This window comes from Sylvia atricapilla, chromosome 2 (genome assembly GCF_009819655.1).
Source record: "Sylvia atricapilla isolate bSylAtr1 chromosome 2, bSylAtr1.pri, whole genome shotgun sequence".
NCBI lineage: Eukaryota > Metazoa > Chordata > Aves > Passeriformes > Sylviidae > Sylvia > Sylvia atricapilla.
In genome coordinates this window covers 66,145,639-66,158,865 of record NC_089141.1, presented here as the reverse complement: position 1 = coordinate 66,158,865, position 13,227 = coordinate 66,145,639, and the positions used below count along the sequence as shown (strand labels likewise).

The 13,227-nt window shown below is 34.2% G+C and overlaps 1 protein-coding gene across 16 annotated transcripts in view; it reads left to right on the top strand.

Moving 5' to 3' along the window:
* The window catches only part of MYCBP2 (MYC binding protein 2), a 174,257-nt gene that overhangs the window by 91,780 nt on the left and 69,250 nt on the right, over nt 1-13,227 (top strand). For all 16 annotated transcript variants that reach the window (XM_066313401.1, XM_066313405.1, XM_066313400.1 and 13 more), the window contains 10 exons: nt 1,358-1,549; nt 2,335-2,541; nt 3,271-3,402; nt 3,856-4,034; nt 6,763-6,905; nt 7,680-7,780; nt 8,985-9,203; nt 10,187-10,412; nt 10,693-10,811; nt 12,094-12,181. In XM_066313401.1, coding sequence (XP_066169498.1) covers nt 1,358-1,549; nt 2,335-2,541; nt 3,271-3,402; nt 3,856-4,034; nt 6,763-6,905; nt 7,680-7,780; nt 8,985-9,203; nt 10,187-10,412; nt 10,693-10,811; nt 12,094-12,181 — 1,606 coding nt within the window. The remainder of the gene's footprint in view (nt 1-1,357; nt 1,550-2,334; nt 2,542-3,270; nt 3,403-3,855; nt 4,035-6,762; nt 6,906-7,679; nt 7,781-8,984; nt 9,204-10,186; nt 10,413-10,692; nt 10,812-12,093; nt 12,182-13,227) is intronic.

Here is a 13,227-nt window from a genome sequence, read left to right as displayed (position 1 = left end):
TGCAACAGTTTTTCAAGTTTTTCATGTGATCACAAGGAGGATCATGGTAGATAGATTCGATGTTTTGAGCAAGAGTCAACACAACTTAAGTAATAAAAAGTCATGTCCCGAAGTGGAGTTTTTAAAGGGGTCAGTAAAAGAATACCAGTTCATACTGTCCTAGCAAACGTTAAACAATTTCCTAATCAAGGGCTCTTTAATCCTGTGTTGTTGCAGTTCTGTTATTTTAGAATTGATTTACAGGAATGAGAAGGGTAAAGATAATAATCAGGGAAATGAGACTGCTAAACAGTATTCTTCAGTTTGGAAGAAAACAGATAGTATGACATTATGAATTATGCAAGAAAAGTAAATGAAGAATAGTTGTAGAGTCTACCATTACCAGAAGTTTAGAGCAAAAGGTAAGGTTGCAAGTTTTCTGCTATTCATAAAATCCACAGTTAAGCTGGGAGACATACTCCTGTCGGCCGTTATTGCACTAAAAGCTTTCTTGGACTTGGAAAGCACCTGTACAAATTAATGAATGAAAAACCCACCAGGTACTATTAAATGCCAATATAATATTTGTGTCTTGGATACAGCGGCATCCTAACTATAAAAGATGGCAAAGTGTTTTGTACAGGTTTCCTTCACCTGATGGTCTTCCATATGTTTGTTCACTACTTGGACTTTTTTTTTTTTTTTTTTTTTTTTTAAGCTAAGGGGTAAGATAGATAAACCTTAAGTTTACATCAGTAGAGCTGATTTTATTTTTCTTATCAGAAATGATTTTCAGCATGGATAGCTGTTATAAGAAACAGTGGGTGTCCCTGCTAGGTAGGGATGCCTAAGCTTATATTTGTTTCACAGACTTCATTCAGCAAAAAATGACTGTGCTTATAATCACTTCACCTCTGGTTTTGTTTTACCTCTTTGCATAGAGGATTGTTTTTGCTAACACCAAAACAATAAAGCTTCCAAGTTTCTTTTATAGACACTGCAGAAGAAGAGCATATGGACAGTTCCAAAGGTACCTATATATCCACTATGTTTTAGTGTATGCTTTTAAAGCCCATAGGTTTTATGGCTATATAGTATGTAAAAAAGAGGCCTCTCTAGGAAAAGACACCTGCATATGGTATCATTCCAATGCAATAAAAGACTTGTCACCACCTCATTCAGGAAATTAAGGACATTACTCAATTCTTTTGACAAAGGAATACATGATAGCTTTGATTTTAATTTTTTCCACCTTCTAGACATTTCTTATTTTTATGAAATCCCAGATATTTCAATTTAATACTTATAATATGTGAAAGTTTGTGTTTTGGTTTTTTTAATAACCATGTCATTTGTCGTTGTTTGTTTCATATTGCAGAGTGAAGAAAATATCTCAGGGATGACAAGTTTTCGGGAAGTGCTAGAAAAGATGTTGGTCATTGTTGTTTTACCAGTACGGAACAGCCTTAGAAGAGAAAATGAACTTTTCTCTTCACATCTGGTTTCTAATACCTGTGGGTTGCTTGCCAGTATTGTGAGTGAGCTTACAGCATCAGCATTAGGATCTGAGGTAAAGCTGCTTTAAAATCACTTTTAGAAGTCTTTCAAGACAAACATATTATGAATGTGATACAGGCTAGGATGGGTATTTTATGGGTTTGCAGATCTCTCAGAGATTCTTGAATTCTTTGTTTTGAGTAGTGCAGATGTCGTGCATTAATTTAAAAGCATATATTCACTGTATTAGGGAAGTACTGTTGATAATTAGCTATTTCACATTGAATCTGCAGAATACTGCAGATTGTTTAAAAAGTGGCAATTTTTTTGCTTTTTGCCTGCATATTTGTATCCATACACAATCCTTTCAGGAGGCTATAACTTTAAGTGACAGAAGAGTATTTGACTTTGTACAGGCGTGTCATGCTTTTCTCACAGAAAGAATCTAGGTATTGATAACTTCTTGATTCAAGGTGTTTTTATCATTATGTAACATCTCTTTCTGCCCTCTCATAATCTTGACTGTACCTAAGGCAGAAATACCTAACCTTCCTTTTAGTACAGCTAATCTGTTTTTTGCTAATTCATCCTATAAAATATGTATTTAAATACTTTAAAAAACCGAGCTGCATTCCTAGTTATTCCTAGTTAATTTCTAATTATCAGAAATACTTTACTTTTTCTTTTTAGTCAATGTTAACTGGAAAGCTAAGTAGTGGCATCTTCTGCGGTTTATCAGCTGACTTCTGAAATTTACCCAGTTGAAAAATTTGATAATTTAATTCACTTAACTTTCCTTTATTAAAGTTGTCTAACATTTCTTCATATTTTCTGGCAATTGTATTTAACTTTCTACAGGTTGATGGACTAAATTCTCTCCATTCTGTCAAATCCACTCCAAACCGATTCACTAAAACAAGTCAGGGAAGAAGCTGGAATACTGGGAATGGATCCCCTGATGCAATATGTTTCTCTGTTGACAAACCTGGTGTAGTTGTAGTAGGATTTTCTGTTTATGGTGGAGGAGGAATTCATGAGTATGAGTTGGAGGTATTAGTAGATGATGTAAGTACTGCATTTGGGAAAACAATTTGAACAAAAGTAACCTCAGAGGTTTTTTTAGAGAATATTTTATAATGGGATATTTTCATATTCTTATTCAGTCTAGGCTACTAGTAGAATAGGGCACTGGTGGTAGGGTTTTCTTGCTAGTGGTGAAGATTTTTGTTACCACAAGCTTCATACCATATCTAATAGGGTCCTCATCTTGGTTATTGTCTTGAACACTTTCTTTATTACTTGTAATATTTGAAGTATCAGGGACTTTTCACTTTCTGGAGCTAAATGTAAATTAGTACAAGTTACCTCTCTGTAAACCATGAATGAAAATAAGAAATTACATTAAAACCAAAAGTTGAAGAAAATGGTAATGGCCTGCCAGCATGATCAGACTGTACCTAGAAGATGTTTCACATGCTATTGATAAATTCTCTCTTAGAAGGAGCATGAAACTGTGTTGTGGGTTCTTGTAATGAAGATTTCTTTTGCTCACTATAACTGATGATTCTGATCTCTTCCAAAGGACAAGCATTGGTTACTGTGGGAAATGAACCTCTATGCTCAGTAATTTCCTCTTTAGGGGAGAGGCTTTACTGTTGACTCTGAACAGGTTTTTCATCTTTTTGTTTGCAATGCCATGTGTAAAAATTTATGTAATGAAACATAAGTTGCACAATTGCATGTGTCATGTATTTATATTATAAATGTATTTAAATTCCATTTTCTTTGAATCAGAGTGATCATACTGGAGATGCAACTCATTCTCATAGATGGACATCTTTAGAGTTGGTTAAAGGAACTTACACCACAGATGATTCTCCTAGTGACATAGCTGAAATCAGACTTGACAAAGTTGTGCCACTGAAGGTAAATAAAATACAAGCACGTTTGTAGGTTTCATACAACTTCTTTAGACAACAAAATTGAAATAGTATAATTTTTTTGGGTTTTTGAGTGCACATCCACACCTTGATCTTGACATGTGCTTCATAAAGTCTTGGTTTCAACCTATAAATTAAAAGTTCCAAATCCTGTCAGCTAAAAGAAATTATATCCCAATTAATGGTTAATTTTCTTGGATATCTGCTTGCTCTTCACATATTAGTAGTAAGTTACAGTCTGTAGTTTAGGAACATGGAATAGCCCTGTTTTTTGTTAAATGCTGTATGTTTTTTGTTTAATTTCATTTGTAGAGTGCTTTGAAGTACTTTCCGGACTCTCCAGTGTTAATGTAAAATAATAACTTTCATATACCATGAAGCCATTAGATACTTGTTTTATACCTATTTTTGCAACCTGTTTTTTGCTCTCCTTTCTAAGGAAAATGTGAAATACGCAGTTCGTTTGAGGAATTATGGAAGCAGGACTGCCAATGGAGATGGTGGAATGACCACAGTTCAATGTCCAGATGGTGTAACATTTACATTCAGCACCTGCAGTCTGAGTAGTAATGGCACCAACCAAACACGAGGGCAAATCCCACAGATTCTTTATTACAGGTTTGTGTGTTGTAATGATTCGTTTCTAAGAAAAGTGAACAAAACCATTGCAGTGCTATTACACCCCATCTGTGTTTAAGGAGGGACAGAAATAAATGTGTCCTGAGTGTGTTTGTGATGCCTCTTCCAGTCTTGTTTTAGGTTCTCTGTTTTTTTTTGACTTGACAAATAATGTCATGGTTAACCTGTTACAAGGTCCATTGTTTCCTACCTTAAAGCTTTAAATATGGGGAACTAGTAAGAGACACTATTTCAATTTCTGTTTTTTCTGTACCATAAGAGATACCTGAGAGGTTACTCACAGGCATGTTTATCTCTCTGATTTATTGAGTTTTTCAGTTTCCAAAAATAATTGCATCAGGTAGTGAAACAAGGTCTATTTGTATAAGTACTGTCTCCTCTCTTACTTAGAGTTGAAAGGTATGAAAAGAGAAATTGCAATTGCCTGAAGAAAATCAGCTGAAAGGTTTGACCATCCTGCAGGGGTGTTTTACTACTTCAGCCGTTCAGGATGACAGTAGGAATTCACTTGTGGTAATGCTTTTGTGTTTGAGGTGCTTACCCTGATTTGTATGAAGACATGATTTTCAAACTGGCAGTACAGGGCTCATCAACAGAAGATGGAAGGAATAAAAGATAAATGAATAATAATTTACTTTTAACTTTGATTGTGTGAGAAGTACCTACATAGTAAAAGATTTAGAAGATATGAAAAAGTAATGCTACACCAACTGATGTATTTTGGACTAACCAGTCCATGAACATGTTGCTCTTAAGAAGGTTTTAAGAAAGGTGAAATATGAAGAAATAAAGTAGCTAGCAAAATTATAGTAATAGTATATTTGAAGGTACAGGACAGCTCTGAACTACCTTAAAACATGAGATCATGCTCAAAGATCCACCTTGTCAGTAAAAACAGTAATTGCTTATTAAAGAATGGAATTGCAGTGGTGCAGATCATGATACTTTAATTGATCTAGTCTCCTGAAATCCTGGACTTTATTATGAAGTATCATAACTGGAAAGTATCATTATGTAAGAAGGATGAAAGACATGGAAAACATTTGTTTTCACTCCTGGATTGTCTGCTTTTATACAGGCAGAAGAGAAAATTAGGGAGAAATAACAATTTCTTTGATTTCAGAAAAGCTAAGGGATGTAATTTCAGTAATGGAAACTTCAAGGCATTCTAACAATGGTAGATTAACATGAAAAAAAAACCACACCAAAGTCCTGTCTTCAGAACAGTCCCAGGTTTTTTTTTGTTTCAACTGATAAAATTCAAAGAAGCTTTCGAAAGACTGTAGTGGTACAAGTCGGAACTGCTACAAAATAAATGGTGTTGAAAAAAATTGCAGCTGCTGTGCTGTAATCACAATGCCTTTTGTAGTTTGCATGGACAAGATAAATTTAATGTTATCTGCTGCATGACTGTGGTTATGGACTTTGTCTGAGGACTCACTGTTTGATATATAATGATTTGAAGTTTTGATTTGCCTACAGCAAAGAAACAAATGTTCAGTGTCTTGGTTTGGGAAGACAGGTATCTGTCAGGGAAAGCCAGAGTTTCCCTTGGAATTGAGAATGTAAACTACCATCACCACCACCCTTTTTTTTAATTATAATTTTTTTAGGTAAAAGATTTTGGAAATAGAAATAGCCGTTCTATCAGCTATTATAGAACAGCTTGTAAAAGTCACACTTCATTTTGTTTGGAGGATGCTCAGATATCAATAGAATTGTTTCTTAGTCATATGCAAAGAAAAGCCACATAGAGAAGTTAACACACTTTTGGTAATGGCAGAAAAGGTTTGGAGGGATTTTTTGAAAAGTACTCTTGAATTGCGCCTACCGTCAGTGGCTAAAAAATTCAAATGAAAGTGGCTTGAGGCTGACAGCAAAGCTACAATTCTAGGACACTTTGAAAAAACAATCTTTTTGTATGAATGGTTGATTCATATTACAGAGAAGGAGAGATATCCTTGTTCAGTGAACTGCTCAAAGTAAAATTTCTGAACGTTCTGAGGTGCTAGTCCTGAAATAATATACTGGACAAACATAAGATATCCAAAAGAGAATGGTAGATTTTGTTTTATATGTTGACTAAGTTGATTTTATTTCTCTGTGCCAAGGATTAATCACTGTCGTATTGAAGGCTTAAATTAGTTTGTAATTGTCATTTGACAGCTTTGAAAGAGCAAATCAAACCTTACTGGAATGGTTTCACACATAATGTTGTGTAGGAGAGCCTAATTTGACATAAAGAGTTGATTTAAAAGAAAGAATTATTTGTTAAGGGTAAACCCAAGACTGTATTTCAAAGCCATAATTAATCTTTGAAATAAGAAGGGAGAATCTTTGTCTCTTATGAAAATGCAGAAATATCCATTAAGCAAGTTTTACTTGTTTCTGTGATGCATTTAACACTACTCTGTTTTTACCAAGACAGGTAACTGGCTTTGGAAGAGCATAGTAATTAATACATTTCTGTAGTTCAAAAGGCATCTAGAGCAAAGAAACTTTTAGAAAAACGCCATTTATACTTTTTGTTAAAGTTTTTGCAAAGGATTAACAGTGAGACATTTCCTCCAAAATATTCTCTGTGGTTTCTTTGTGTTTTCTTATTGCTTTATCATAAATTGTTTTGCTTATTCTGTGCTAAAAATTAGCCATTTTTTAAAAGTAATTTCATATTTGTGAACTTACTTTAACTTAATCCACTATCCAGGAGTGAGTATGACGGAGATCTGCAGTCACAGCTGTTGAACAAAGCTAATGAAGAAGACAAAAACTGTAGCAGGGCTCTTTCTGTCGTGAGTGCTGTTGTACGAGCAGCCAAAGACTTGTTGCACAGAGCTCTTGCTGTAGATGGTAAGGCTTGAGAAAATTTGCTTTACTTTTCAAAGCTTGTTTTTTTACTTTGCTAGCAAGCCACAATAGTAGGATATCACCTGAATACAAGAGCTGTGATGTTTCTTTTTTTGCTTTCCAAATATTTTTCTAACCTTTCATTCCTGTAAATATCAGTGTGAGTAACTTTTATGTCATTGAGTTATGCCTGTGATATCCTAGTCAAATACTTTGTATAAATTTGCTCATCAATTTAGCAAGTATCATATTAAAGCTGGTAAGATTCTTTATTTTCAAAAGATGTTCCAGAATGGGTTACTTGCAGATTTCATTAGTGTTTTACAGACAGGTTGTAATCAATAGGACTTGATTAATATAATTAATATATAAGCACTTAAATATCCCTTTTTGAGAAATGTGGAGATCAGCCATTGTAGCCTAAGTGTTCAGAATATTACATAGTGCTATAAAATGCATTTTGAAGGACTGGGAGGACTGTTGTGCTAACTTTTATACTGTATAAAATATGTACACAGCTTCATAAAATGGCAAGGAATGCAATAAAATAATGCTGTAAGAGTAGTTCATGTTTCAACAGAGAACTGTATATGACATACTTGGGTGGACTTGGGAGACTCAGAATTCAACAGTGCCTTAATAATGAAAACAATTTGAAATAAAAACAGTCTAGGAAATAGAAGTTTAACTCACAGGGGGCAAACCAGACACATAAGATATGTTTTGAACCGTCGCATGTATATTAATAATACCTCTGTTGTAATTATCTCTATTTAGCTGAAGACATTCCAGAAATACTCAGCTCTTCCAGTCTGTTTTCAATGCTGCTTCCCCTCATCATAGCCTACATAGGACCAGTAGCAGCAGCTATTCCCAAGGTATGCTCCTCAGCAGACATTACTGAAGTGTGCCAATGTTATGCTAAGAAAAGGTTTACTCTGGAAATCTGAACATCTTGATTTCTTACTATTTTGTGAATTAGTCATTTATATTTGATAACATGACTCATGAATTTTCCACTATACAAGAATTTTAAAAACATGTAATGACTTTTTTTTAACTTCAGTTGAAAACATGATTAAAAAATACCTTAAGGAGGCAGAGAAATATAACAGGCTTTAGTAGTAGGAAAAGATAAGGAATGAGAAGAATGTCATTTACAACTCACTGATGAACACTGGTGGAATGAAATTTTTTTTATGTTATATAAATTTTATTTTTACAGTAAAGACTAAAAGCATTTGGTCATTAAATTAAGAGTATTTCTGTCAAATTCAGAGTTCGAAAGATGTCAGCTATAAATAAAAGAACACTTCTTTCCAGTGCCGTGGCATTTCTTGTGTGTGCCTGATCTGGGACGCTCTTGAAATCTGTTATTAGATCTACAAATGTCAATAAACCTTAACTAGTAGACACTCTTGCCTTTTATTGCTTTTTCATGAGCACTAAGATGTTTTCTGACTTCTTTTTAAAGTGGGAGGAAATAGAACTGATCACTTAAAATCTAGCAGACATGTCATGGAAGTGTCAGATTCTAGTTATGTCATTTCTTCATGGAACTGGGATTTGAAACAACCAAGTGTCTTGATGTAGAAGTGTTCCTCTGCCTAGAAAATGCAGCGAAGATTATGGGAAACAGTGCAATGCTTAGGGTTTCATCCATTAAAATATGTTGAATATTTGAAAAACCGCCAGTATTAATATGATTATAAAGTATAACTGAATTATTACTTCAGTGTGGCTTTTACTTTCTGTGAGCATGTGCTTATTGTTTGTTAATGTTCAAGATTTTAGTAGAAGCTATTTTAGGGAAAGGATGTCACAGTTGTATATAGATTCTTCTGTCAGCTCTGGTGAGTCTCCAAGAAGAGATTTATGTACTGATGCTTTTTCTGTCACGATTGTGTAGATACAGAATTGCAAATGACTGAATGAATTATTATAGTGATATAATATTATTAGTGATTTATTAGTGATATTCTGAGAATGTTCAAACAACCACTGAAGAGAAATGGAAGTATTAGAGTATTGTTTTACCAAGTTATAATACTTTGTAATAACACATGTGGTGTTATGTTACAGGTTGCTGTTGAGGTCTTTGGCCTGGTACAACAGTTACTTCCTTCTGTGGCAGTCCTGAATCAGAAATATGCCCCTCCAGCTTTTAACCCAAATCAGTCTACAGACAGCACCACTGGAAACCAGCCAGAGCAAGGGCTTTCAGCTTGTACTACCTCCAATCACTATGCTGTTGTAGAAAGTGAGCATCCCTATAAACCTGCCTCTGTTACACACTATAAGGTGAGCACCATTTCTAAGTGCACATGCTGCTCCTTAAAAGCCTGACACATCAAGTGTAGTGGAAAATAGTGAACTTTTAACCCCCTAATCCAGTTATCTGCTCTAAGTCCCTAAATTTGCATTATCTTAGATTTTTCTGCTGTCATACAGCGTTTCTTTGATCTTACTGTACAGACTGTAGACATATACATATGGAGTATATAATCACTAGTCAGACTGTCTTACCTAATGCTTAAACAATGTTTTGTAAAAATACCTCAAGGCAATTCTAGTCAAATTAACATCCAGGAGTAGCAAACCTATAATCAAGAGCCTGAACAGAACATTATTATTCCACTATTCCAGTGCTTGTCTTGTGAGACAGCAAGGTATCCACTGCAGAAAATGAAGTTACCATGTGATCATCCTGATGCAATAATAATTACTTTTGTCCTAAAAGTTTATGGAGCATGTCTAAAGCCATGGGTTGAGTAGTTACTGCATTTGAATTTCTGTAGTTATATGCAATTGTACTGCAGGCCACATTCCCAAGTGGAATTCAGCTGCTCTGTGCTTTTCTGAGATTGCACAAAACAGGTATTAATTATGTTTCTTGAAGTTTGAGTTTGAAAAAGGTATCTGATAGTTCAGTGTTTGTAGTAGTCTGTGGTTGTTTTGTTTAATGAACCTGTACAGAGTACTTAAAAATAATCACAAGTGGGGCCAGTGCAAATACTTAATCAGAATATGAAGTTATAATACAGGATTCTAATTGAGTAAAGTGCAGAGCGTTTCAGGTGTACATGAATTTCAGAGAATAAAATAGGTTAATGTTAATTGAAAGTATGTCAAAACAATTGTATAGAATTGCATAATTAAATCACTTTTGTAGACTAAATTAGAGTTAAGACCAAATGGAAATGAAGAAGTAAATGTAAAAAAAACCCCAAACAACCCAAGAGCCCCAAAAGCTTGGGCATAATTCAACTATTGCTTTGTTTTAGGTGACTTTTCCTGAGTGTGTCAGGTGGATTACAATAGAGTTTGACACTCAGTGTGGCACTGCTCAGTCAGAGGATGTTCTTCGTTTACTAATTCCTGTCAGAGTTGCACAGAGCCTGGGATTTGGACCAAAGCATACCTCTGTTCATGAAAACCTTAATTCATGGATAGAGCTGAAAAAGTTCTCTGGATCTTCAGGATGGCCTACCATGGTGTTAGTATTGCCAGGTAATGCATAGATACTGATGTAATTACTGGTAATGTGAGCTACTACAATAATTAAAGGAAGTATCTTGGAAGAGTTAAAGAAGGGTCTTATTCCAAGATGGCAAGTTAATTATGTCTGTAGTAGGTTTCTTCCTTGAAGTATTAATTTGCTTGTTTTTCCCATGCTTTTAATTCACAGTTTATATGTAAAGGCTGGGTTTCATATATACTTAAGTATAAGAAATACAGAAAAAGAGGAGGAATCTATTATTTATTTAATTTATCCTTTTGCTTCTTTAAGGAAATGAAGCTCTTTTTTCTCTGGAGACTGCATCAGACTATGTGAAAGATGAAAAGGCTTGTTTTTATGGTTTCAAATGTTATGCAATTGGATATGAATTTAGTCCAGGAAGTGATGAGGTAAGGGACAAAGTGAGATAGTTATACTTGCTGCACCTAATAAATCTCCTAATACATACACCTAATAAATTTTTGAGAGTAAAATATTTGTATTTCCACTTACAACTAAGTGACATTAGCGAAGTCTTTTTAGATTAATTTTATAAAAGTTCTAACATTTTTTGCTAAAGACATTATTAATTTGGAATTCTTTAATTGGGATATTGTTGTAATGGCTTTTTGCCTAGTTTGTGGCACTCTGCAAAAACATAGTATGACTTTATCTTTTATGTCAGTGGCATATAAGATTTCCTGCAATTCTAGCCTACTCTTGCATCAGAGATCCGAAGGTTTGGGCCTTTCTACTGTCACTGCCAGTTGAATGACATACTTACATCATTTTCCAGTGCTCACTTACACCAGAACTCTCAGACTCCATGGAAATGCTGTATGCATTTAAACTGCCTCAGGTTTTACCCAGTAGTCTCCTCATTTTGTCTTTAAGGACATGATTAATTCTCACCACTGTTTATTGCAAAGGGAAGATCAAAATTCTTCATGTCCTTGTTCTGTCCTTTAGCTTATTTTAAGAGATGGAAAACACTGAATATATTTTATAATAATTCCAGAAAAATAAGTCTTCCCTAATCCTGGGAATAAGGGCCTGTTGTTTCTTATGGACTTTGTAAGGTCTGCATCTTGCTTACACTACAACCCTCACAGAACATTCACCTCATCTTATTCCTGGATTTTGCTCAAGCTAAATCATGTCTTCAGGTTTTCAGAATGTCGAGTTCTTTGGAATTTCTTTACGTATCATTGACAAAAACATACCGTAAGATTATTATCTGTGGAGGACCCACTGGCTTTCAGCAAAATCAGATTTATAATTCCTACTAATGATGATCTAATTAGTCTGTATTTGAATAGAAATAACTTTTGCCTAGCAAAAAAACATGTTGGCTCATATGCTATTCTTTTTCTTCAAAGTATTTACAAACAAAATGCTTTCATGTTTTCAATACTCAATGCTAAAATATGCTTTAGCCAATATTTAAAGTCTATCATCTAAAGAAAAGTTTCAAGTAATTATTTTCAAATATACCTTTTTTTTCTAAATATTTTGTTACACTGTCCTGTGTCACAGCAAAACATGGCAGTAGCTGTATGACAAGAAATACATTCTTGAGAAGTTTCAAACTGGGACACACAGTATTTCTTAAGATAAAACATTGTCAGGAAAATGTATTTATGTGCCTGCTATCTGAGATACTAATTTTGTTAAATTTTTTTTTATTTGAAGGGAATTATTCAGCTGGAGAAAGAACTGGCAAATTTAGGGGGATCATGTGCAGCAGCTTTGATGAAGAAAGATTTAGCGCTTCCTATTGGTAAGAACATACTTGATTATTTCGTCATTGTCCATGTTTTCTGAATTAATAGTACATTTAAATCTTACTGTTACTTTTAATTGGAAATAATAATACAAAATTGAGTCTTCAAACTGAATTAATTAAACAATAAAGTTAGCAGTATTCTCTGCTTGCTCTTTCCCCTTTGTGTCCATATGGGGAGGAGGGGAGACCTGATGATTCAAATTGGAATGATCTCACCCCATCCACAGGTAGTGATGAGTATATGAACTGTGGCCCACAGTTTCCTTGTGGTACTTCATAAATGTGCAGGTACCATCTTTGTATTTCTCTTTCACTGTTTTTTTTTTCTCTCCACACATCTCTGAATGAAAAAATACCTGCAGCATTGAATTGCAAAATTTAAAATTACTGTTTCAAAGTTGAAAGTTACCATTTCATCTGCAAACCTTATTGCTAAAAATATTTCTACTATAGCTTTTTCTTTTTTTGCCATTAGAAAAGAAATCACATTTACAGCAGATGCTGGAAATAAAGTTTATAGTAATCCAACTGCAATTAAAAACATAAGGACAAATGAATTTGTGGAAATTAATGGATATGGAGATTGAATTAGAAGTTCTAATGATGCAGCCATATTATGAGTACTAGGATTTTTCTTAAATACCATCAGCATATATATCAGATCATTTTAATTTAGAAGCACAAATCAAAGCTTGGTTACTGTTACACCGGAAGCATGGATTAATGAGTAGGAGAGCACTGATCAGTGTGGAGTTATAATCACAAAACCTACTTCATATTTTTAATCCAGTATTGTGCTTGTGTATGTGGATTTTGGACAAATTTCTTACTTTATGTTGTAAGGAGGCATGTCAGTTGCGCTAGTAAATGTATATTTCACTCTCCAAACTTCAAGCAATTCTACGGTTTAGCTAGTGCACTCATCTCTTATTCCCCAGGTTCCTTAGTTTTGTTGACTTGTCTTAATTTTGCTCTTGCTCTCTATGCAACAACAACAAAAAGATTGAAATCCTCATCACTTCATCTCCCATATTTTACAA